Source organism: Drosophila sulfurigaster, chromosome X, assembly GCF_023558435.1.
Source record: "Drosophila sulfurigaster albostrigata strain 15112-1811.04 chromosome X, ASM2355843v2, whole genome shotgun sequence".
NCBI classification, from domain to species: Eukaryota; Metazoa; Arthropoda; class Insecta; order Diptera; family Drosophilidae; genus Drosophila; species Drosophila sulfurigaster.
Window position 1 is genome coordinate 29,286,995 of NC_084885.1, and position 25,291 is coordinate 29,312,285.

The window sequence follows — 25,291 nt, forward strand, 5'->3', positions numbered from 1 at the left end:
AGCATTGTGTGAATGTCAAATATTTGGGGTAAGCAATTATAACTTGAATTGTGCTGCAGTGACAGTAATTTGTGTAGTTAAAACACATGTTTTACCTTTGAATGTATTTTATATGCACATTAAAAGCACAATTGAAATGAATTGCTAGCATTTTAAGTAATAATTCAAACGTTTTATATAACAAAAGTGCGAGGCCACTGTTTGCATCTTCTTATTTTTCTGGCCCGCGGACGGTATCACAACTGTGCGATACTTGTGCTTTAATCGAAATTGCAATAAAACATTTAACTAATCAAATTTGCTTATAAATTATACGTTTATTTAGTTATTTAATTTTTTGACAATTCAAAATAAGTTTTATTTGACGGTAACAAATTAGAAGTCAATTCGTTCAACGAAGTTCGTTGCGCGGTAGTCGATGTGAATAAATCGAATTGTGCCTGTTTTGCCATTCACAGCAAGACGCTAGCACATGCTGCTCTGCATGGGCATATTGCGCTAATGTTGCTGTCTCACCGTCGACTACGACAAAAGTTTGCTCGTGTTCTCGCTCGCGGGGTATTATTTTACTCACAGTAGAAAATATACTACACTACATATATATTTTGTAACGCGGTGTGTGTGTGTCTTTTTTTTTGTGCGTGTGCCTGGGCAAAAAATTTGATATTCACACACTGAGTAGTAGCAATTGTATTGTACATTACAAGAAATACATAATAATAACAAGTGCTGCACCTCCTCCGCCCGCCGTCATAGCGAGAAATCAACGCATTTTTCTCAATCCGGTGCAAAACGCAGCAGCTGAACTATAAGAAGAAGAAAAAGAAGTGGAATCAGAAGCAGAAGAAGCAGCACGACCAACAGCAGCAGTAGAGCAGCAGCAGTAAACGTAGAAAATGCCTTCCAGCGATCCACTGCCACCCAAGGAGGGTGCATTATTTCGTAAATTATTGGTAAGTCACACAATTAATCAGTCATATGCCCAGCGTGTTGGATAAATCGAGCAAAATCCACCGGCTAAATTGTCAAATGGCTGCCGCTGTCACACACATAGAAGCGCACGCACACAGACGAACGACGCACACACATACACATGCCCATCATGTGCTTTTTCGGGTTGCGCCTATTTTTGGTAGCAACAAATAACTTGGATTTTGATGACAATTTGTAATTGAAATGGCGTTAGCATGTGCTCAACTGCAGCAGCAACAGTCAGAGTACGCATGCAATTGATTGAGTTGTGTGCGTGTGTGTGTTTTGGCTTGCGACAATGAGAATTGTGTTCGCATAACCTCAAACTTTTGCATTTGTGTGTGTGTCTGCGGCAAGCGGCAAATGGCAAAATTGCCTGACTTGTCCAATGGCCAGCGGGTGGTGGATGGTGGATGGGGTCGTGCGAGGGTGGAGGTTGTGTTTGGGGGTCGATTACAATCTAACCAAAAATTGTAACTGGAATTAATCGTTTTTTTTTTTTTTTTTACCAATGCAATTACACAAAAAAACATAAAAACAGAAATGCTACGAAATGAAGCAGTACAAAAACGGCCTCAAGCTGGCCAAGCAGATACTCTCAAATCCCAAGTACGCGGAACATGGCGAAACACTGGCCATGAAGGGTCTAACGCTGAATGGCCTGGGCCGCCGTGAGGAGGCCTACAAGTATGTGCGCCTAGGATTGCGTCGGGATTTGCGCTCGCATGTGTGCTGGCATGTTTATGGTCTGCTGCAGCGCAGCGATAAAAAGTACGATGAGGCGATCAAGTGTTATCGCAATGCTCTCAAATGGGAGAAGGACAACTTGCAGATATTGAAGGATCTGTCGCTGCTGCAAATACAGATGCGTGATCGCGAAGGCTACAAGGAGACGCGTCATCATCTGTTCACGTTGCGTCCATCGCAACATGCCTCGTGGATTGGATTCGCAATGAGCTATCATCTGCTGGGTGACTACGAGATGGCCAACAACATTCTGGAGACGTTCAGTCAGTCGCAGACTACGATTGTAAGTACAACTAACTACTGACAACAGTTTTAGTAGCTTATATAGAACTCACTCTTTACTCTTTATTCGTTCGCTTAGGAGGCCCACGATTATCGGCACTCGGAGCTGCTGCTTTATCAGAATCAGATACTCATCGAATCGTCGCATCTGCAACAGGCACTCGATCATCTGCTCAAGTACGAGGCGCAAATTGTCGATAAACTGGCGGTGCGCGAAACCATGGGTGATCTGTACATCAAGCTGGGCCAGCAGGAGAAGGCGGTGCCCATCTTTGAGTCGCTCATTCGTCGCAATCCCGAGAATGTGCTTTACTATCAGCAATATATGGCCGCACGTCGGGTAACCACATCGGGGGCCATTGTCTCCGTTTATCGTGAATTCCAGGAGCAATATCCGCGTGCCCTTTGCCCACGTCGCTTGCCCCTCGACATTGCCGTTGGCGACGAGTTCCGTGAGGTGGCCGATGAGTATCTGCGTCGTGGTCTACGCAAAGGCATTCCGCCATTGTTTGTCAATGTGCGTACGCTGCATCAGGTGCCCGAAAAGACGGCGATCATTGAGGCCCTGACGCTGCAATACTTTGAGAATCTGACGCGATCGGGGCACTTTTCACGCGAGGATGCCGATGCAGAGGTGCCCCTGGAACCGGCCTCGGCCCTGGTGTGGACAGCGCTGTTTCTCGCCCAGCACTATGATTATATGCGTGATACGGATCGTGCTCTAGAGTACATCAATGCGGCCATTGATCATACGCCCACGCTCATTGAGCTGCTGATCACAAAGGGACGCATCTTTAAGCATGCCGGCGATCCTGTCGAGGCGTATGTGTGGCTCGAGGAGGCACAGAACATGGACACGGCTGATCGGTAGGCAAAAATATTGTACATTTCTTCCATACATTTTTCTTATTATTAATGCTTTTTTTGTTCCTCTTGCAGTTACATCAATTCGAAGTGCGCCAAGTATATGCTGCGCGCCAATATGGTGCTGGAGGCGGAGGAGATTTGCGCCAAGTTCACGCGCGAAGGCGTCTCGGCCATGGACAATCTGAATGAGATGCAGTGCATGTGGTTCCAGACCGAATGCGCGCTGGCCTACGAGCGCATGGGACGCTGGGGCGAGGCGTTAAAGAAATGCCACGAGGTGGATCGCCATTTTGCCGAAATCATTGAGGATCAATTTGATTTCCACACGTATTGCATGCGCAAGATGACGCTGCGTGCGTATGTCGGTCTGCTCCGGCTCGAGGATGTGTTGCGTCGTCATCCGTTTTACTTTAAGGCAGCCAAGTGCGCCATCGAGGTATACATACGGCTGTATGACAAGCCGCTCGCCTCGGAGACAACCATTGAAGAGATTGACATTGGTGAGACATACGTTAAATATGGTAAAAAGAAAAACGAAAACATATTTATTTAAATCGATTCGTATTCACAGAGAACCTGCCGCCATCGGAGCTGAAGAAGCTGCGCAGTAAACAGCGCAAGGCCAAGAAGAAAGCCGAATTGGAGAGTGCACAGGCGGCGCAGGCGCAAGTGAAGCGGGAACAGCATCAGAAATCGAAGCAGCAGGCAAATCAGGAAACCGATCCCGATGCCCCACAATTGGATGAGCTAATACCGGAGAAATTGGAGCGCACCGATGAGCCGCTGGAGAAGGCAATTGATTTCTTGAAACCGCTGCAGGAATTAGCCAAAGAGCGCATCGAGACGCATTTACTGGCCTTTGAAGTGTACTATCGCAAGAATAAGTTGCTGCTAATGCTGCAATCGATACGACGCGCACGCGCCTTGGATGCCTCACATCCGGTGTTGCACAGTTGCATCATACGCTTCATGAAGGCACTGGAGAGCGCCAAGCAGGAGCAGCCGTTCAATGTGCATGTGCAGCAGGTGCTCGATAAGGCCACCAAAGAACTGATAGGCAAGAAGACGCCACAGCAGCTGAACGATGAGTTCATTGCCAAGTATCATACAACTTCCATACTGCATTTATACGAAGCGGCGCGTGGTCTCTACGAGCTGGATGCCAGCAAAAAGCAAGCGGCTATTAAGCTCATCACGGATTTCAATCTGAGCAAGCTGCGGCTTGAGGTGCGTTCGATATTAAGTATATCAAATTTCTATTTGATTCATTCAATTGTATATATATTGTTTATAGGAGGCCACCAAGATTTACACGGCGTTGCGGGACGGCGATGTGTTTGGCGATTGCGAGAAGGAGGCGGAACAATATAAGCTCAAGTGCCAGGAGCGTTTCCAATACGCACGCATCTTTCGCAATATCGAGGAGCTAGAGGCTCAGCTGCAGGAGAAGGAGGCAGCCAAGCTGCGTGCCGAGGAGGAGCAACAGCAATTGAATCATCTTGATTCGAATGAGACGTCGGCGTCAGTCGGTGGTGGCGAGCCCGCAACTGTTGCGGCAGCGTCTTAGAAGCAACGAGACTGCCCTAACTGCTACTGTAACTGTAACAACAATAACACCAGCAAACAACAACAACAACCTAACAACAATAACTATAACTACAACAACAGCAACAACAGAAACAGAAACGTATACAACAACAGCAAGAACATCATCAGTAAGCCTAAGTCTATGCAGAACAAGAAGAAGAAGAACAGCATGAGCAACAATAAAAACACACTATTAACAAACAACAAACAAAACAGACAAAATCAAAAAACAAATATCTAATAACGATAGAGACAGAGAGCGAGAGAGAGGAGTGCTGGAAGAATTGCTTTCGATGCCACTTTGGGGGTCTTTGGCAGCGAAGATAGTTCCGTTTTTTAATCTATGTAAAACAACAAATACAAATACAACAGCAACAAAAACAAAAACAGCATCAACACCAATCATCATAAATCACACACTTCATCACACTTTGCGACACTGTGGAGCAAGCGAGACGCAGCGCCAGCATGCGCTTAAGCGAGCGAGATAGCAACACAGCGTCAAACATTCACACACACACACACACGCATACATACATACTATGTATAGTTGAAGCAGAATCAAAGAAAAGCAGAAAGGCATAAAACGCAAAAGCTTAAATAATAATAATAAAAAAAGAGTAAAAAAAAAGCAACAAAGAAAAGCAAAAACTAAAAAACTGTTATAGAACTTTTTACATTTTTTTATTAATAACAACTTTCCTTTTGTTTTTGTTTCTTTTTAACAAAAAAAGAAAAAAAAAGCAAAGAACACAAGATCATAAACAATTTTAATTAAATATATTAATGTGCGAATTGTATATACAAAATAATGATATATCAATATTAATTATACATACGTATGCAAAACAACAATAACTATTGACAACAATGCTAGAAACTATGCAATTCCTCTTGATAGAAAAACAAAAATAACTACATAACATAGTATAACTAACCACTTAAAAGACTGATTCTCCTATGCATCAGCAACGATCGAATGTGAGTTTCAATTTCATGTCAAGTCAAATCAAATCTTTAAATATGTAATCTGCACCTTACGATTCTCGACTGTCTTGTTAACAAGCACTATTATAGCGTATAACTCATACTTTGTACTTTGTGTAGTTTCATGACGAAAGAGGCTTCAGCCGATAAGTTAAAGCTAAAATACAGGTGCCTATAGTTATTGATTTGTTTATTCGTTGTATGAAAAACCTCGGAGCTCGGAGCTTAAAACTTAAAATTGTATAATGCAGTTCAAATAGGTTTTTACTCCTCGTTGAGAGTATTGATTGAGTGTGTAACTAATCATTTTGTAACATCCATTTATAACGCAAAAATAACGGAAACAACACACCGCTTGCATTAATGCCACTTGAGGGAATTGCAGTTTATTGAAAATGCTTCCAGAGGGGAAATCTTGTAAATGGCTTCGAGGTATGTAGATATTGCTTTTAGTTTTCATTTGTATACCCGCTACCCATTAAAACTTTGTGTTTGTAACAGGCAGAAGAAGTCATCTTCGACCACATTAAGTGTCTGTCTGTCTGTCCGTCCGTATGAAAGAAACGCTGGATCTCAGAGACTATAAGAGAGAGTTATAATTTTCTTTCTTTTGGTATATTTGAAATGTTGTTCTATATCAATATACCAAATATGGTTGTAGGTATATTTTTAATACTATTGTGGTATATTTTAAAATTAATACCGCACTGCTTTGATTTTATCACAATTGGTAGCGGGTATAACTTTCTTTTTTATTTTCTTCATTCGTTAACATAATTTCATATATTCAGTTGGATTATCGAAAATGGCTTGACATTGTTATGGATTATTATGGAAAGAATTCGAGTCAAACGGAATCAAAAGCGGTTTATACTCGTTAAATGTCTGATATATAATTTGTAATTTATATTTAAGATGATTTCCATTCATGCAGAGCATATTATGATGAAGTCCGTCGATCTCTAAGTTTATTTAGTTACTTCTTTTTGAAGATTGCTGACAATTTAGCAACTGAATATAGAATGTTGTGGTCTCTTTGTGTTGCACTTGTGGCAGCAAGTGGTGTGGGTGTGTCAAGTGGCATGCGACATGTGGCATGTGGCAGGTGCAACATGCGCATACAAGCATTTAAAATGCATAAAAACGCTAAATGATTTGTGCACGTGCCGAAAAACACAAACAAACATGTTTGCAGGAGTATGCTTTTGAATGCACAGTAGTGCAAAGCTTATAGAAGTGTTAATTTATATGCATCTCGCAAATATTTCATTCAAATATGCTTTGCGACACTGTGCACACTTGGATTGTAAATTATGAAGTCCTGTCTGCCGGTAAGTACCTCTCGTTTTTGCCACGCTGCTTAAGCATTAAGCAAGGGTCACAGTCAGAGAGGATTAGGCTGACTACGACCGCAGATTATCCATGCTAAACGACACGTATCCTTGCAAGGATCTCGCTTGAGTCAGGAATACCGTCTGTCTACTATTTGCATTTAAATGCGAAGGACTATTAATGAAAATTACCTAATATTTTCATGTCAATAGATAGAGTTGTTACCTTGCGATCCTAGCAATGTGTGTCCTTTAAAAATGTGACAGCATATGGCCGAGAAAAAGAACATTCGATTTTTAGTCATAACTCGACCAAATCCTTAAGAGTCTAGTAAGGATCTACATTTCTGTAAGCAAGGTAAGTAGTACTAACGATTTGCATTCAAGGATTTTTATTATCCTTGCCAATAATCAATCTGAAAATATTGCAAAAGGTAAGTATAGAAAAAGTTGCCAAAAATACATTTGACAATTTAAAAGGTTAGTATAGGAAAATTGCTAAAAATTTGAAGGACGATCGTGATGTCCTTTTGTGCAAGGATAATTCTTATTAAATGCAACTGATTGGTGCACTCAAGAGGACGAAAGTCCTTACAGGACCCGAAATAAAATGTTTTTAGAAAATAGCGTATATCTCGGCCATATCCTTTTTGATCCTTGCAAGTCCTGTGTCACTTAAAGCGTATTCGTAAGGAGTATTATCCTGCAAAAATTCATCCCGATCGTCCTTGTGGTTCTCGAGTTATCCTGGAATCAATGATTTTCGTATATTTCATTTGACTAACGGAAAAGAAGAACTACAAGTTTTAGATGCCAATCCATAGAGGACGTCCTTGCGATTCTAGCAATATGTGTCCTTAGAAAATCCGACAGGATTTGGCCGAGATATAGCGGATTTTCAAAAAAGTATCCTATTCACATCCTCAAAGTATGCTACAAAAAATTTAAATACTTTTAGCGCTTATTTGGAAAATTTTGAATGTAAGTATTCTTATAGTTGGCCACTCGAGAAGTGGCTGAAAAGTGTCCAGTCAGCAGTTGAAATACCAGGCGAACATAAATCAGCAGCAAGCAGATGTGCAAAAACTCACTTGGAGGATCAAATTTGTGTTGCATACTTTTAGGATGGCCCAAGAGATTTCTGATTGCCATTAACATTAACATTGATCCTAAAAGTATGCCACATCATTTTTGAGCAAGCAGTGATTTTCTGCACTTTTGCTTACTGCTGATTTATGTTCGCCTGGTATTTCAACTGCCGACTGAACTAAAAGTTTTAGCCGTTCATGGCGACTTGAAGTGGGACTTTTTCGGGATCCACATAGAGACTATTTTGTTGTAATTCGACGCGATGGATAACTTTATTGCTGTACTGGTTTAATCACTAAATCAATAAATCAAATCTAAAATAAAGTTGCACAAAATTGTTGTTGCCACTGCAACAAATATAAGTTAGGGTACGTGTTAGTCGGATATGTGGTTGTGTTAGGCAATGCCACTTGTTTTTTGAATGCTTGCGGTTTTTTTCTCGAGCTTTTAATCATTTTTAAACAACAACTCAAGTGGCGCGTCTGCACACACGAGTGTTAATGTGTACGCTGGTGTGTTTGTGTGTGTGTGTGTGTGTCAAAAGCCAAGAGCTGCATATGCAAGTGGCACTCAACACACAAAACATATCCACACTCATACACGCGCACACTTTGCAGCTGCAACGATGCCGAATAAAAATACAAAAACAACAAAATTGTTGCATACCAAAAAGGGGGCTGACGTCGCCGTCGCCGACGCCACAAAAGCACTCGAGAAATTTTATTTTTAACGCATAAAGTGCAATGAGTGGCTCCGTCTGACCGACCAACCAAAAGCTGCTGCAGCTTCCTCAACGTCCCTCTCTCTCTCTCTCTTTCTCTCCTTTTTGCACCCTCTCCCTCTTGCCCAGTATCTGCGCGTCTGGCAATTTTCATAATTTTCTTTAATTGACGTTAGCGTTTGACTGAATTTAGCACCTCGCTCCCCCCACCACACCACAAAAAAAACTGCTCTTGAATACAATTTTGTGAGAATGGCAAACTTGATAATTAATTGACATTCAGCTGGCTTTTTAGGCATTCAAATTTGTAAAGTAACATAATATGGAGTAAGAAATAAAATATTAAAATGTATAAAACAGTTAAGAGGTGGCATAAATTCGATCATAATTTGATATCCTGTTCATTACATTAATTCTTAACTACATTATTGTAAGGTTGATATTAGAAACATACAAATCTTTGAAGAAATAAGAAAGAAAATAAATTGATTTGATATTTTCAAATGTTAAGCATGCCATACTCTATCTTAAATTGGAAATTGGGTAATGTTGAACATGTGATACTCTATCTTAAATTGAGATATCTGAGATTAGTTCGAGCTGCAGCTGCTGCTGCTGCAAGCGTTGCAATCATGTTGTAAATCTTTGAAATGTGCACCATAAAAACTCGCTGTTGCAACTTGTTGTCGTTGTCGTTGTTGCTGTTTGCTATTCTTCCACTTCTATGTTACTTCTACCATCTACTTCGCTTGCATCTTGTAGTTTTCGTGTCGTGGTTGTTATTGCAGTTGTTGTTCTTGTTGTTGTTGCTCGTTTTCATTTTGGGGCGCAACACGCAAAAGTTGCGCTAGTTTATGAAAAAGTCTTTTGAGCTGTCAAACTGTCCAATTTGTAGATAAAGTTGCGAGAGCGAGGCTTCTTCTTCTTCTTGTTCTTCTGCTACTACGACTTCTTCATTCCCCTCTTTTCGCCACAGAACATCAATGCTTCTGCTGTTTGAGCTCTCTTTCAGCTCTTCTGCTTCCTGCAACTTGTTCTTGTTATTTTATTCATTTTTTTTGGCGTTGTTTCTCGTTTGCTGCTTAAAGTTTGTGTATCTCTTTAAGGCCTCAAATAAAAAGTTTTGGGGCAACATGTTGTCAAAAAAGACGCAGCATGCTTTTAGGCGTGCGCATAAAATGGCGACCTATGCTCTCTCACACACACACACACGCCTGAACTGGCAGCATTATGGAAAAGCTTGTTGAAAAGTTGATTTCAATATAAGTTTCTCATTGTGTCCTTTAAGTTGCATGTAATAAGCCGCAGCCAAGCTGAGCTGGGTTGCGGGTTGAGATTGAAATTGGTGTTGAGATTGTGGACGGAGCACAACATGATGCTCGTAATAGCTGTCGGCCATTAAACTCTCAAACTTGATTAAACGCTGTCGTGGCAGCTACTAAAACTTTTTTTTCCACTTGATTTCAATAGTTTTTCCATCACTTCTGAGGGGGGGGAGGGGAGGAGCAGGGGGCTTATTGAGCGAACAACAGCTTGAAAATTGCCGTCAAACAAGCTGTCGATAAGTGCAATTAAATAGTTTTCTTTTATCGTCCAATCCATATTAATATTAAACAAGTCTCATTTACTTGTTAATATAAACTTGCCATTCACTACGATAAAATGCAAATAATATTCATCGAAGTTGGAGTATTGCAATCGATAACTTTTGTTTACATTATCGAATTTCGATACTCCTTTCATCGCTTGCTCACGTGATCACCGCTTGCTGACCCGCTCTAACACACGTCTAAGCTGAGCTTGCCTATTCAGTAGTACACAACACATACAGCACACACAGGCATACACGCTCTTACCTGCTAAGCTCCACAAATTAATAAATATGTGTATGTGCATATGTATGCACTGCGGCTTCTTTGCTTCCAGCTGCTCTCATTTTACTTACGAAAAATGTATAGTAAGTGTTATTTAGCACAAGTTTGCGAGCATTTTCAATAAGTTGGCAGCAACAATTTTCGAGTCTTCCGCAAACTTTTGCTGCTTCTAGTTCTCTTGCACATTTTGTGCCTCTGCCTCGACTTGGACTGCAACTTCAATAATTTGCGAAGCTCGCGCAAAAATGGTCAACATTAAGTTTACCATGCTCCTCTCTTCATATATTCGAGTGCGAGCGGGACACACACACATAGACTGCCCTTGTGTTGAGTGAAAGAGAGAGTACGAACGATTTGCTCTAGTTTTTGTTGCTGCTGCAGTGGAGAAGAAGTTGTGAGAGGCAAACTTTTGCAAAATACTTGGGCACAAGTAATAATTACCGTTTTGTATGTGGTCTGATCTTTGGCCGCTCTCCCACTCTCCCACTCTCATGCTCTGCTGCCGCTGGTTGCTGCGCTGCTTTCATTCGGCCGCTTAGCATGCAAAACACTGATACAAAATCTGTGCAATGTTTGCCCAGCAGTTTTTGGACACTCACACACACACACACATATGCAGACACCGACAACTCCCTTGTGTACAATGTGTGTGTGTGTGTGTGTGTGGCTCGCACAGCTGCTGTGCATAAAATTGTTGGCGCTCGCGGCACTTTTGTTGCTGCTGCTGCTGCATCACCAAATTTTAAGCAGTAAACTTTGATTATTACACAACACACACATACAGATAGACACACACACAGGCGAGCGATATGTAAACGGGGCGTGGCAGTCATAAAATTTATGTCATGCAAAATATGGATTTCAAAATGAATTTATGCGCGTTTCGTATCGCTGCGGCTGTTCTTACTGTTTCCCTTGCTCCTCCTCCTTCTCCTGCTCCTTCTCCTCCTCTTCATCATCCTTGCGTCCCGCTTTTTGTGTTTAGCCGCAGTTTTGTAAATTTTCGCTCCATTCGCAACAGCAACAGCAGCGCCCTCTGGCGCTTTTTGCCAACAACAATTTGACCATATTTTAAAGCTTGTTGCGTATTTATTAAAAATTTGTATGAGCTTCTGTTATGACCCCTGAAATTATAGGGTGCGGGAAGGGTGCTGGGGAAGGGGGAGGGAGGGGGACATACACAATATGTAGATAAGAGTGGCCGAGCGCTTAATGCAGGCTTTACGGTTCACTGGCCATTGAGGTAGACCAAATGAATACAAATAATCTCTCTCTCGCCATACAAATCGTTTAGGCCAGGCCAAGACTGCGGAGGTGAACAGGGGAAGGTGGGGAAACTGTCAGTCAACATCAAATAAGTAATCCCCTCTCGGTGGTGGTCGTTGAAAATCACTGCAAATCTGATGACTGATGAAACGGATGCGACAGATTCGTGAAATGTTTACGATATTACACGAAATAAATTTCGATATCATTATTAAGATCGATAAATGAAGAACACATTTTGGGGTTGTTTTTTTTTTTTTTTGTTGAATTTGTCTTTTTATTTATATTTATATTTATTTTAATATATATATATTATGTGTTAGGAAAACAATGCAAAATTATATGAAACTTATGTATAAGAACCCTTTTTTGTTTTTCTTTCTTTTTTCTTTTCTTTTCTTTTTTTTTTGTTTTTTTTTTCTTTCGTTTTTTATTTATATCGATCGTAATTGATTACAGTTAGGTAAAATGTGTTAAAATTAATTGGTTTTCTCTTATTATTTTGTTTTTTTGTTTTTGTTTTGATTTAGCAACTTTTTCGTTCTTTGCAAAATATTTTTAGCATTTGTCGAGATCCTTTCTTCCTATATTTTCTTCTTTTATGTGCGGCGCTTGTAAGAAAATTCTAACGAAATACTTAAAAATATATGTGAAGCATATAAAAAAAAAAACGAATTTCTAAAATAATTAGTTTACACAAAGACGAGCTTGACATACAAAAAGGAATAATAAACTATCGAAGAAAATCGAAAAAAATACAATATATTTGCTATAATAATTAAAATGTAAAATGTTTATAAAATATTTAATACTTTTTGCTTAGGCGAATCAAAAAAAAAAAACATGGTTTTGGGATTTTCGTTTTGACTCTCATTAAATGGGGGGCAAGTTTGGGGCTAATTAATTGATTAATGAATTAGTTCACTTTGTTAATGCACTACACGAATTGGTTTAACTTTTTGCCAGTTAGACTATTTAGTGCCTTTCCTCCCCGGATCGAACATAAAGAAATTCCTTACTGAGCTTTTGCTAAGTGTGTGTGTGTGTGTCTCTGGCTTGGGCTTGGGATATCGCTTAAGCCAATTAAATGAGTCTCACTTAATTTAAACAAATAATGTAAATAAAATGAAATTAATTAATTATTAATTGGCTGTCTGTCTAGTCTGTCTGTCTGTCTGGTGTGCGTTAAGCTCATTTCAAATGCATGTTGTATGTGTAGTTGTTTATTTTTTTGAGGTTAACTCGAGCGGCGCATGCAAAAAAGAACAGGGTGTCTCGTGCTGCAGTCAAATGTGGAACTCAGGGGGCAACTGTACCTGTAACTACGTTAGCTATGCGTACGAGTATAACTATTATCGTTTCTTATCTTCTTTTTTTTTGTTTCGTTTTGACAATTAATTTCTTAAAATTTTGTTTTTGTTTTTCTGTTCATATATTGAAATCGTTTTACGTTTACTTTAATTATTATTAATAATTAATCTCTTTTGTTTTATTTTACGTTAATTCTCTTCACTTTTGTTTTGTAATCATTTATTTGCTGTTTTCTTTTTTTTTTGCTGCAGTAGGATCGTGTAGTGTTGTGTAGTGTCGCGCTGCGTTGCGTTGCGTTGTAGTGTTGTGTAATGTTGTACAGCTAGAGCCTAGACATAGTACATACAATGCATCTCTGTCGCACACATGCTTTGCTTATGTCTCGTATGAAGTGGTTCGTTTAACATTTAAATCGTAATTAGTTGTAACTGTTTAATTGTAATTGTTATCGATTAATGTAAATTTATTTAGCATACGTATATTAATGTATATATATATTTTGTATGCGTGTTTGTATATAGTATGTACGCAATTAATATTCTCTCTTCTCTTGCTTTACACATACACATACATATAATAGGAGTGGGGAGCGGGGGGAATTATACACACATACATATGGTAGTTAGAAATCTCTATAACATACATCATTCCATCTTCCTTCTCCATCTCATTTTCTGTTTTGTTTTTTAGTTGCGAATGCAAATTAGTACATAATACATTACACTTATATCATTACATTACATTACAGCTAATGCATACATATTTATATGTACTCTATATAATTCTGCTTCTGCTTCGATTTCATTTAATTTATTAAAAAAAAAACACATTATATTCTCTCTCAAAAAAAAAAGATATATACTACATACATAATACATATACTATATGTTATGTATATTGTGGGATTGAACTATGCCTAAGTATTTACTTGCCGTTTAATTGTAATTGTAATTGTAATTTAAATTAATTTAGATATATATATTTATATATTTATATATGCATGTATGTATGTGTGTTTTTGTGAATACATACTTGAAATAATTTACAATTTTATAAAACTTTTAACATTATGCAAATACGTGAATTGATTTCTGTATTTTTCTTTCTCTCTCGCATTTCTTGTTGCGTCTTTTGAATAAACTTGTTTCGAATTAAAACTTATTATTCGCCTTCTAACTTTCTAAATATATACTATAATTGTATATATCATTTCTTTATATACTTGTATATAGAGTTGCTTAGGTTTATATAAATGTTTATATATATAATTATATATGTAATTTATGCATTTTGTACCAAACTAACTAGCCTACACAAAAAAAAAAAAAGATTAGTATATGGTTCATTTAGTATTAAAATGGGATTTTTACATACTGTGTGTGTTGTGCTAAATATGTATTTTGGGCTTTTCTTTTACTTTTACTTTTACTTTTTCTGCTACTGTTTCAGCTTCTTCTTCTTGTTGCCTGTCTCTGCTGTTTATGTATTTGCTTTTCGCCTAAATACCACACATGATATTTAGTATATACTGCATGCATTTTTTCACTATTTCTTTGTTGTTTGTTGTGTGTGGTTCGTCTTGCTTGATTTCCTTCATTCGTACTCTTCGATTTGTTTTTGTTTATTACTAAATTCTACATCAGTCGGTTTGGCACTCAAGTCACGCTAATTGCGCGGGCGAGATAGAGATAGATAAAGAGTGTGTGAGAGAGAGAGAGAGAGTTAGAGAGCGAGTGATGTTAACGAGAATGCAGTTGTTAACACTGCAAAGCTCCAGCTGCAAGCACTGTTAGTTAACATTAGTTGCCATTCTGCTGTTAGCTCCAGCTGCCATGTTAAAAGCACTGTTAGTTTACATTAGCTGCTATTCTGCTGTTAGCTGCGATCAGTTGCTGTTAAGCTTGCTGTTACTGTTACTGCTGCTGTTAATGTTAATGCTGCTGTTAATGTTACTGTTACTGTTACTGTTACTGTTACTGCTGCTGTTACTGTCACTGCTTCTATCTCTGCTGCTGCTGCTGCTGCTGTTTCTTTTTCTTTTTCTGCTGCTTCTGCTTCTGTTTCTGTTTCTGATTCTGCTAAAAAGGCATTTCGAATGATGAATTCGTCGTAAGGTGGCATTGCTTGTGGCAATGACCAAACTAAACCTCGGTGCCATCCTCGCCCTCATCATCGAACAGCTGACTTGTGCTGCCTTGGCCGCTGCGCGTCGCCGTCACGGACATTTTCTTCTTGGGCTTCGGTGGTGGTCGCGGTGGTATCTTTGCAATCTTCGGCGAGTCCGCGCCTTGCGCTCCATGCGTCGGTGATCCACCCAGAGCACCCGATACAACGGAGGCGGACGATGGCGAACCGAGGCCAGCACCGCTGATGCTTGAGCCCGGCAATATCGTGATGCCATGATGCCTGGCTCCATACAATGGCTCCGTCTCCGAGTTGTACAATTGCTGCTGCTGTTGCTGCTGCTGTTGTTGCTGCAACTGTTGCTGCTGTGCTTGCATCGCCTGCTGTTGCTGGATCAACTCGTGTATCGGCTCATAGATCTTGCTCGCATTCGCCGCCGATGCCACCGACGTCAGACTGGGCGTGGCCGGCAACGGACGATCCCGCATCGTGTACTGTTGCTGTTGCTGCTGTTGCTGTTGCGGCGATGCTGTTGCAACACCTTGAGTGCTTTGTGCCTTGTGTAGATTCAACGTCGAGTTGCCGCCCGCCGTGGTCCGAAGTCCCAAATTATCGTAAACCGGTTCCGCCTGCAACTCCGCCGTAGTCGCAGTGCCCGTCTCGCTGGGATTGGGCGATGTCGGTGATTGGAACTCGCTCAGCTGTGTGGCAGCAGCATGCGATGCTGCTGCGGCAGCGGCTGCCGCTGCACCTGAGGTGCTGGGCGCCCAGCTGGGGACACGCGGCTTGCGGGGAATTGTCATGTAGCCCTGCTTCATCACTACCGCGGTGGCTGGCGAGTAAACAACGGGTGCGGGCAAAAATGGCGATGCTGCTGCTGCTGCCGATTGCTGATGCTGATGCAACAACTGTTGTTGCTGTTGTTGCGCCTGTTGCTGCTGCTGTTGCTGCAACTGATGGCGACTGTTTGCGGTGGCAATCAGCGCCAGATTGCGTGACTTCGGGTGCTGCAGTGTCATGAATCCGTTGTGTGTGGCCGCCGCAATCGTTGTGGTCCCATAAATGCCGTGCGGTGTCATGTGCGCGTACACGGGACTCGTCAGCGGCGGCGGCGAACGGATTCCGTAGAGCACCTGGTCAGGGATGTTCGACTGTGAGGACTGCATCGACGGTGAGGTCGGGGGAACGCGTGCCGGGAACGCCAATAGATCCGGGGGCAAACTATTGCCGTACGTATCATCCACGTAGGTGTGACGTGATCGAGGCGTCGTTGTTGTGTCCGATAAAGCTACCGAATGCGTTTCGTCGTCACGCGAGTGATTGGCTGATTAGAGAAAAGAAAATTGGATTAGAATGAGAGAATTTGTTAAGGGTTGTGCTAAACTTAAGCTGCCTCGTTTCCCTCAAGGTGTGATATTCGTAGAAGTAATGTCAGGTCATCCTTAAAAGAGCTAATTAATACATGGGAAATGAGACAATGGGAATGTTAAGCTTTCTATTGAGGCAGACGAAGAAGAAAGAGCTGCATAAGCTAGGGAAATGTTATAAGATCTTAGCAGTAGCTAAGAACTAGTCATAGAGAAGCTCCTGGACGAGTCAAGAAGTTTAAGTTGGGGTCACTTAGAAGAGTAAGAGTAAGGGAGTTATAGGGACCAGAACTGCAACGATTCCTATTAACAGAGACAAAGATAGTGCTGAATAAGTTCGATTAAAGGGAGTAGTTGGGAACTAAAGCCGTATGAAGTTGAGGGAAGCTCGTAGAAGAGTCAGGTATTATAAGCTTGAAGCTTGTGGATAACTTACAGCAGTAAATAGAGAACCTGGAAGTTAAAACCTAAATTTAAGAACTTAAGAACACTTCCAAATAGTTGGTACTAGGGACTAAAAGCTAAGAGCCAGGACTTTAGGGAAATAGAAACAGCGGTAGAGCAGCTAGATGTCCAATGAGGTTGACAGCAAACGAGTAGAAAGACAACCTAAAGAAGTCAAAGAGTAGCTGGGAACTAAAGCCGTATGAAGTCGAAGGAAGAGTCAAGTATTATAAGCTTGAAGCTTGTAGATAACTTACAGCAGGAAATAGAGAACCTGGAAGTTAAAACCTACATTTAGGAACTTAAGAACACTTCCAAATAGTTGGTTCTAGGGACTAAGAGCTAAGAGCCAGGACTTTAGGAAGAGAAACTGCGGTAGAGGTAGACGTCGAATGAGGTTGAGAGCAAACGAGTAGAAAGACAACCTAAAGAAGTCAAAGTTGTAGCGGAAGTTTAAGTTCATGTTGAAGGCGGACCTGGGAGTTTAGAAGAGTTCCTCAAGAAGGTTTGAAATTGGTTAAAGATTTGTAATACGAACTTGGAAGAACGAGTTGAAGGAAATATTGTATTAAGTTGAAGTCAGCGCTTGCAATTATTATGCACTCAAACTAATCTTGAGCTGCAAGATTTATTAATGGCTTTGGCATCGAATTGATCTGTTAATTGATTGTGCTCGTGTTTTTAGCTCGTGTCATTATTGGCTCAATAATCGGTTCGCAATCGAGTTGATAAATCAGTGTCATCGTTGTCAATTGAGCTGTTGTTTATTGGCTGTTGTCCATTCGTTGTTCGATGGTTGAATGCTTAGCTTTTGGCACATGTCATCGATTGTTTTTGCCAAATCGTGGATAAACAAGCAACAATAGAAAGGAGTGGGGGGAATGGAAGGGAAGGGAAGGGAAGGGAAGATAAGAAAGGAGAAGGAGCAAGGAGGTGAAACAAGAATGAAGTGCATCAATTGCATTCAATTCAATTGGCTTTTCAATTGTCAATTGTCATTGCAATTCAATTGCCAACTGCAATTGCCAATTGGAAATTTAAAGCAAACATCCGCAACTGTTGTTGTTGTTTGTGTTGTTGTTGTGGGTGTTGTTGTTGTGGGTGTTGGCTGCTGGTTGTGTTTGCCTTTGTGTTTACCCGGGCTGGCGGCCAATGTTGCCAAATGCGGCGGAAGTAATAGATACAAATGTATCTATACACATGTATGAGGCTGTGTGTAAGTGTGTGTGAGTGTGTGTGAGTACGTATGAGTGTGTGTGTAGTGTAGTGAAGTGCATTGCTGTTGCTGTTGTTCGACAAAAAATGCGAATGCGAGCTGAATTGTCGAACTGCTCTGCGGCACTCAACTGGAAATATTCGACAAATAGATCAAATGTGCAATTTACACTGATGCACACACCACACACACACACACCACACATACACACACAGCGGCAACACGTCGCCACATCGTTCATTGTGGATGGACAAGCAAACAAGCAAACGAACAAAAAGCTAAAGGGAATTCGCTTGCAGCTTCACCATTTTGTTTGGCTGTTGTTGCACTTGTAATTGCATTTGTAATTGTTGCAACATGAACAAATCGCGCGCATTACAAAGCACTGCACAACAAAATCCCAGCCTCACAGTCAAGCACTACTGACAAAGCGGCTGAATATGCACTGCAAAAGTCAGCTGCTGAAAAAGCTGTTGAAAGGTCAGCTGAAAATTCCGAAGTTGCTTGAAAGACGCAGAATTTGTTGTTGTTTTATCTCATTCTTGATTTGAAGTGTATTTATAATCAGCTGATTAAGCTGTAGAAACTGAATTAGTTGAATTAAATAGCAGAAACCGAGAAAAACACTGAGGAAAAGTCATCTGACATTTGTATGAAAAAACTGTGGCATTTTTTTTTTTACCAAATATTGGTATTTATCTAACATTTGATTACGATTTGTTTTAGGTCTTCGAAGTGGCTCATAAATGGTGAAATCAGATAAAGAATTAAACCGAAGTTTAAGTAGTTTTAGGTATTCAACAGACAATTGTTTAAATTCGTTTTTTTTTGGGTCGGAAACGCTCTGATTTGTTAGCAATATGAAAATTTCCTATCTTAATTAGAGATTTATCCCAACTACTATTATAATAACGATGTCTTTTAACATAACACTTACCGTATGCCGTCTCGTCGAGCAGTGTCTTCTTGATCTCATGTCCATCGTCGCCACCGTCAACGCTCTCGATGTCGGTGCGTCGTGGCGGCTTCTCCACGGGATTCACTTCGTTGAGGAGGCTCTTTTGCATCTCCATAATGACCGAACCCTCCAGCATGGAGCTGTTATGCGTCTTATCCAGCTTACACGAGATTAAACCATCACCGATGGTGTTGTCCTTCTGATAGGTCTTAATGTGACGACAATACCAGAACAAGCCCAATACCAGAAATATCAGCACCACCAAAACGGTGGTGGCAATGACGCAAATGAACAAAAAGATGCTCGTCTGTTGATCGCTGGTCGAGGCGCCAATGGCACCGCTCATGCCCAGGCTAAGACCATCCGAATTCCCAGTGATGGCCATGTGATCACCGTTGATCATCAGATGAAACTCCCCATCGGCTTTCCCTCCCCGATTGTCGGCCACACACATGTAGATGCCCTTGTCCGAGGATCGAACATTGTAGATGTGCAGCTCGGAGACAACGATCTTGGTCAACTTTTGTTGCACCGTCGACTGCACCTCGTTGGTGTTGATGCGCACATGGGGATCATTGTGGCTGGGATTGAGCTGACGCTTGTTGTAGATCCAGGTGACATTCGGGAGCGGACTGCCCATGAACTGACACGGAAGAGTAATGTTCCCGCGATTGCTTTCCACATGGTTGAGCACCTCACCGAGCAGACGCGGACGGCAGGCGAAATTCTCCGAGGGAACCTCACTCCACAGTTTGCCACGCAGTTGCGGTGGGTCGTGACAATCGGTGGGTGGCGTGTACAGACGATTGGCGATGGTAAAGTCCCGAAACTCCTGCAGCTCACAGCTACAGTTCCATGCATTACCCTGCAGCGAGAGGTAATTCAATTTCGGCAGATCCGCAAACGTTTCCTTGCTCAAATGCGTCAGTTTATTGCTCTCGAGTGAAATGGATTTGAGGAGATCGAGACGACCGAAGACATTCAGTTGGACCTGCTTCAAACGATTGTTGTTGAACTCGACACGCGACAGGAAATGCAATTTGGTAAAGAGACCGCTCTCGAGGACTTCGATCTCGTTGTTGTTGATGATCACGTTGCGCAACTTGTCGAGGCTCTTGAACGTATTCGGATGCAGCTCCCGGATGTGATTGTTCGACATGTCCAGTTCGATCAATATGGTGAGGCCTCGGAAGGCGTCGCGATTCACCTCCTGAATGGTGCAATTGCGCAAATACAATTTGTGGAGATTTTGTAGGCCCGCCAGCTGGAATTCCTCGTTGCGCAGCTCGGCCATTTGATTATGGGAGAAGTCAATCACTTGCATTTCGTTGCTCATGTTTTGGGGGATCTTAATCAGTTTCTTGCCCTTGCAGTCGGCGGTCTTTTTGCCCGAATTCCAATGACAATGGCAATTGCTGCAGTTCTGTATCCAGTCGGGATGCGTGTTGCCCACTGTCGCCTCTGTTAGCAGCAGTAGCAGCACTGTTAGCTGCGTTAACAGCAGCGTTAACAGCGGCAGCCTCATCTTTGTTTTTCTCTCTCTCTTTGCTTCACACAACACAATACACTCACACTCTCACACACGCACCAAGCAAAGCTTGGCTTGGGCGTCGCCTTGATCTCAGCTTATTAGCGCTCTCTCGCTCTCTCTCTGTCTCGCTTGGCGTTCAGCTTTTTAATCCTTTTGTTAATTTGATTCGTGTGCGTTTGTGTTCTCCCTTTCGCTTTCCTTCGCCTTGCTCTTGTTGTTTGCGACAGCTAAAACTGTGATTAATTAATGCAACCCTTTTTGTTGTTGTGGTTTTCGCTTGTTCTCCTTCTTCGTCTCCTTCTTATTGTTGTTGTGGGCAATTAGCAGTGCAGTTTCCAGCTGAAAAGAAATGCGCAACAAAGCAAGAAAAAAGAAATAACTGCGGTTAGCTTTGGTCTGTATATGTGTGAGAGAGACAGCAATAGCTGCTTATACATATAGAGATTAAATAAAAAAAGAAAAAGTTGTTTGCTAGGGTTCAAAAAGGTAACCAAAACACCTGGAACAATTGAACAATGCTCCAACCAAGCAAAAAAAAAGTAAAGGGATCAACCCTGGGCACCAACAACGGTTTAATATCATTCACACTAGACTAGAGATGTGTCAAAGGTCAAAGAAGTAAAACTTGGGATTTCCAATTAGCCAAGTGAAATATAATACTAAAATAGTTGATTGATTTTAGAGCAGTTAATTTATTTTTTTAATTAAATTTATTTTAATTATATTTTTGTTGTTCTATTTTATTGTATATAGCAGCACAATTGTTTTTTTAAGCAGTGCAATTTGAAATATGCACAAATTTGCTGTTCTATTTACATACGTTGCGTTTGTTGTGTTGCTTACGTGACGTAAGACGCGACGTCTTGAGTTACGTATCGCGTGCTTAGTTGATTAATTGTGACAAATGGCGTTAAGCTCAGTTTACGTACTTCATTACGTTATTCAATTAACGTCACGTGCTGAGCAGTAAATGATGCGGCAGCAGAACGAATGAGAGACGAAGCGTGTGAGAAAGGGGTTGGGGGTGGGTTTCGTGGCCCAACACGAAAGCTAAGCAAATGACGCAAAACCGCGGCTGACAATGCCAACAACAACAACAACAACTACAACTACAACAAAAGGCCGCCGTAAAGTGAGAGACAAAGGATGACGAAGAAAGTTCGCTTCTGTTTGAATTGCCTCTTGCCTTCTCTCTCTCTCTCGCTCTCACACTCACGACCCCATCATGGCTGCTGTTCAGGTTGCCAGTGAGTTGATTAATGAAAATGCTGTTAAAGTGTGACACTTTGCGGTACCTAACTGTCTTTGCCACGCCCACCTGCTGGGTGCGGCGAGGATGCTAGCTTTAACCTTCAAATTGAGTGGGCGGCTGCCTTTTGTGTTTGTGTTGTTGTTGTTGCTTCTTCTTCTTCGTCTTCTCTTTAGCTCTGCTCTTTGGACAAAAGTGTGAACAAGACAAGACGACACAACAATCTGTGACCCGTTCAAATTCCCCTCTCTCTCGGTTCCCCCTTGTTTCGCATTTATTTCTTGCATTGTTTGTTTGTTGGCCTTAATTAAACAACGTTCTTATGCTCGTTGTTGTTGTTGTTGTTGTTTTGGTCAGACAAAAAAGAACGAGAAAAAGCAGAGAGACCAAGGCATGAAAATGCCAAAAACCAAATGAATTATTTATTAATAACAATTGCAGCAACAACAACAGTAAATTAGTATGGTCGAATGTTGAAATTGCAACTGCAACTGCAAAGGCAACTGCAACAAATGAAACTTGCGGTTTTTCTGACAAACAACATAACGGCCTTTTCTTCACTCCTCTCTATCTGCTCTCTTCTCTCCGCTCTCCGCTCACAACTCGACACTTCGTTTGCTCTTTCGCTCTGCGGCTGTGTCTGTTAAGCTGCTGTTAAGCTTTACTTCTGTCCGCAAATACGTGAACACATGTGTGTGTGTGTGTGTGTGTGTGTTTGTGTGTGTGCAAGCATTTGTGTCTGTTAGCTTCATACGTGAACTCACATGGACATGCTCTTCATCTATGATAGCTATATGCAGGGTCAGTTAGCTAACAGATAAAGCTTAAGTGCAGCCAGAAAATCTAGTCGAAAATATTTTATACTAAAAGTATTTTCTTCACATAAGAAATAAGTTTACTTGAAGTGAAAATTGATCTGATTTTTATTTATTTTACACGTTCAACTATTTATGTTTATTTACATATTTGTATGAGTTCATTTCATTATGTATTTTATAATCCATTCAAAGTTCTAATTTCAATTTATTTATTAAATTATAAGTGAGTTTTGGGTTTCATCTTTAGTAGCAATTAATGCAAAATTACATATTAATTATGTTATTAATAATTCATTGCATTATTTGTATTGGTTTGTGTATTTTGTATTATTTATTTGTATTTGCTCATTATAGATTTAAATTTCTATTCACTGCTGTGTTTGTATTGTATTTGTATAACTTAATGTGTTCTTATTTGTTTAGCCAAGTGAAGTTAGTGTTTATTAAAAAACAATTGCATTGGGTTCCTTCTAAAATGTTGCTCTATAGCAAATAGATTTGTCTGATTTGAGAGTGGAACTGTTGAGAATCGAAAGCACATTTGCTTGATCAAAACTCGGGCATTTCATGTTTGCATTTGATTGGCGAACCAAGAAAGTTGCGACGGGGGGGGGGCTGGGAAACTCCCCCCTCGCCACTTTCCTTTGCCAGTGTAAACTGTAAACTTTTGCGCAGAAACATCATCAGAGTAAATTCATCGATTTCATCGCACAAAAACTTACACACAAGACGAACGCCTGGCAAAAAAAAAAGAAGTGTAGCATACTTTTGGGTAGTCGTAAGTAAATAGAGCATTTGGCAGTCGTCTATGCTGCGTGTTGTTGCTTTTGCGGCGAGTGATTGCCAAGCATTTACTTCTGTATTTTTCTTCTTTTTTTTTTTGCTCCGATTTTTTTCGTTGTTGTCGCCGTTGTCGTTGCTTTTGCTTTTTGTTCTTGTTGTTGTTGTGTCAGCGTTTTTCTCGATTTCTGTTGCTGTTGTTGTTGTTGTCTGTTTTTGCGCACAGCCAAAGAGCGTAGAGTGAATGGAAGGGAGACGGAACGGGTAGCGAAGCGAGAGCGCAAAAAAAAACCTCAAAACAAATTAAATATGCAAATAAAAGAAAAATGCTGCAATTTTGCGCTTTGTTAAATATTTGCTCAATGGTTTTCTCCTTTTGCTTCTCGTTTTTTTTTTTCGTTTTTGTTTTTCACTTCTCTGTGTATTTCGTTTGTTATTGCTGTTGCATAGCTTACAAGTAAACACACACACACACACACACACACTGCTCCCTAATTCCTCTACTTCCATTGTCCATTTCATTCACTCGACAGCGAAACACCCTGTTTACAGCCTACACACGCTAGATGGCGCTAGCTGCAATTTCAGTGCACTGTGATTTGCTTTTACTGTGAATGCCAAAAATCTTAACAATAAGTAAACAACTTTAACTTTTAACTTTAAAATAAAAATAACTTAATATAATAAATAAGAATTGTACTAATTATTAAGATTTGAAACTAATCAATTTATTTCTTGAAGATAATCTTGCAAATAATGACAACATAATTTAAATCTCGAGTCGAAGGCCCCAGCAGCAAATTTAGTATTAAAAACTAGATTTAATTGAATACAATAATAAAATAAATATTATATTTTAAACCTATTTCAATTTCAAATTCTTTTCATACGCAATTTACAGGGCATAAAAAGATGAAAATCATAAAAATAAAAGCTTTATTTTTGTTTAGTTTCTTTGCTTTATTTTTTAGAGGTCTATTTGTAGTCGCGCTGTCCAGTGGAGAGAGAGAGAGAGACGGAGATAAAGACAGAGAGAGCGCAGAAGAGCAGCTTTGTTTAAATGTTTACTTAATTTAAATGTGAATTTGGTTGCTGTTGTTGTGCTTATCAAAGGAGGAGAACGCAATATTATCTGAAGCACTTGCCAAATGGATGGCGTATTAAAGTGAAAGTGCTCGCTTCTCGTTTCCTGTTGTGTCCTGCCATCCTTTTTGCCTGGCGATAATATCGCAAGTAGGGGGCGTGGCAAATGGTTCCCATTCTCTCGCTTTGCCTCTCTCTCTGTCTCTCACTTAATTGTGGCGACAATTTGCGATAACGATTTGGGTGCCCGTTTTCCTAATGTCCCAATTTGTGTATTGTTTGTGTGTGTGTGGCGCCCTCTAGCGGCCATTTGGGCAGCCGCTGCCGTCGCCACCGCCACCGCCCGTTTGACACGCCCACTTTTTGCCTCTCCATTTCAAGCAAGTGCTGTGTAACGATTGTTACATTTCTACTCTCTGTCATTTTATTGCCATTTGCGGTTGTAATTGCTATATGCTGTCACGCCCCCCTACGCCCCCGTTTCCCTGTCCACTGTCCCCTGTCTCGATGCCCGCAGCACTTTGCATAGGGGCCGACGCTAAAAGGGGGGCGGGGTCGCTTGTCTATTGTCAGCTTAAATCGATTTGAACAAATTTAATTGCTTTGGTTTTTGGTTTCGCCTTTACTTTTTTTTTTGGTTGTCCATTTGTGTATTGGGAATACCCTGTAGTAGAGAGAAGCGAGCAT

The 25,291-nt window shown here is 40.8% G+C and overlaps 2 protein-coding genes across 4 annotated transcripts in view; one reads left to right on the plus strand and one right to left on the minus strand.

Annotated features, from left to right (window-relative positions):
• Nucleotides 1-521: 521 nt before the first annotated feature.
• On the plus strand, nt 522-5,370 carry LOC133849520 (N-alpha-acetyltransferase 16, NatA auxiliary subunit). The gene is made up of 6 exons (XM_062285657.1): nt 522-953; nt 1,514-2,002; nt 2,081-2,868; nt 2,941-3,368; nt 3,440-4,095; nt 4,163-5,370. The coding sequence occupies exons 1-6, from the start codon at nt 897-899 to the stop codon at nt 4,433-4,435; spliced, it is 2,691 nt and encodes an 896-aa protein (XP_062141641.1). The 5' UTR covers nt 522-896; the 3' UTR covers nt 4,436-5,370.
• A 6,840-nt stretch (nt 5,371-12,210) lies between these two features.
• The window catches only part of LOC133847353 (uncharacterized), a 225,834-nt gene continuing 212,753 nt past the window's right edge, over nt 12,211-25,291 (minus strand). For all 3 annotated transcript variants that reach the window (XM_062282331.1, XM_062282329.1, XM_062282330.1), the window contains 2 exons: nt 19,123-21,013; nt 12,211-16,482 (listed from right to left, as the gene is read on the minus strand). In XM_062282331.1, the coding sequence (XP_062138315.1) occupies nt 15,176-16,482; nt 19,123-20,668 (2,853 nt within the window). In that variant the 5' untranslated portion in view covers nt 20,669-21,013 and the 3' untranslated portion in view covers nt 12,211-15,175. The remainder of the gene's footprint in view (nt 16,483-19,122; nt 21,014-25,291) is intronic.

What these genes read in the sequence shown, in the direction of transcription:
- LOC133849520 (XM_062285657.1), top strand. Translation starts at nt 897, where the DNA reads ATGCCTTCCAGCGATCCACTGCCACCCAAGGAGGGTGCATTATTTCGT. An exon ending in AACATGGACACGGCTGATCG is followed by an intron (nt 2,869 to 2,940) that starts GTAGGCAAAAAT and finishes TTCCTCTTGCAG; the next exon opens with TTACATCAATTCGAAGTGCG. An exon ending in TGAGCAAGCTGCGGCTTGAG is followed by an intron (nt 4,096 to 4,162) that starts GTGCGTTCGATA and finishes TATTGTTTATAG; the next exon opens with GAGGCCACCAAGATTTACAC.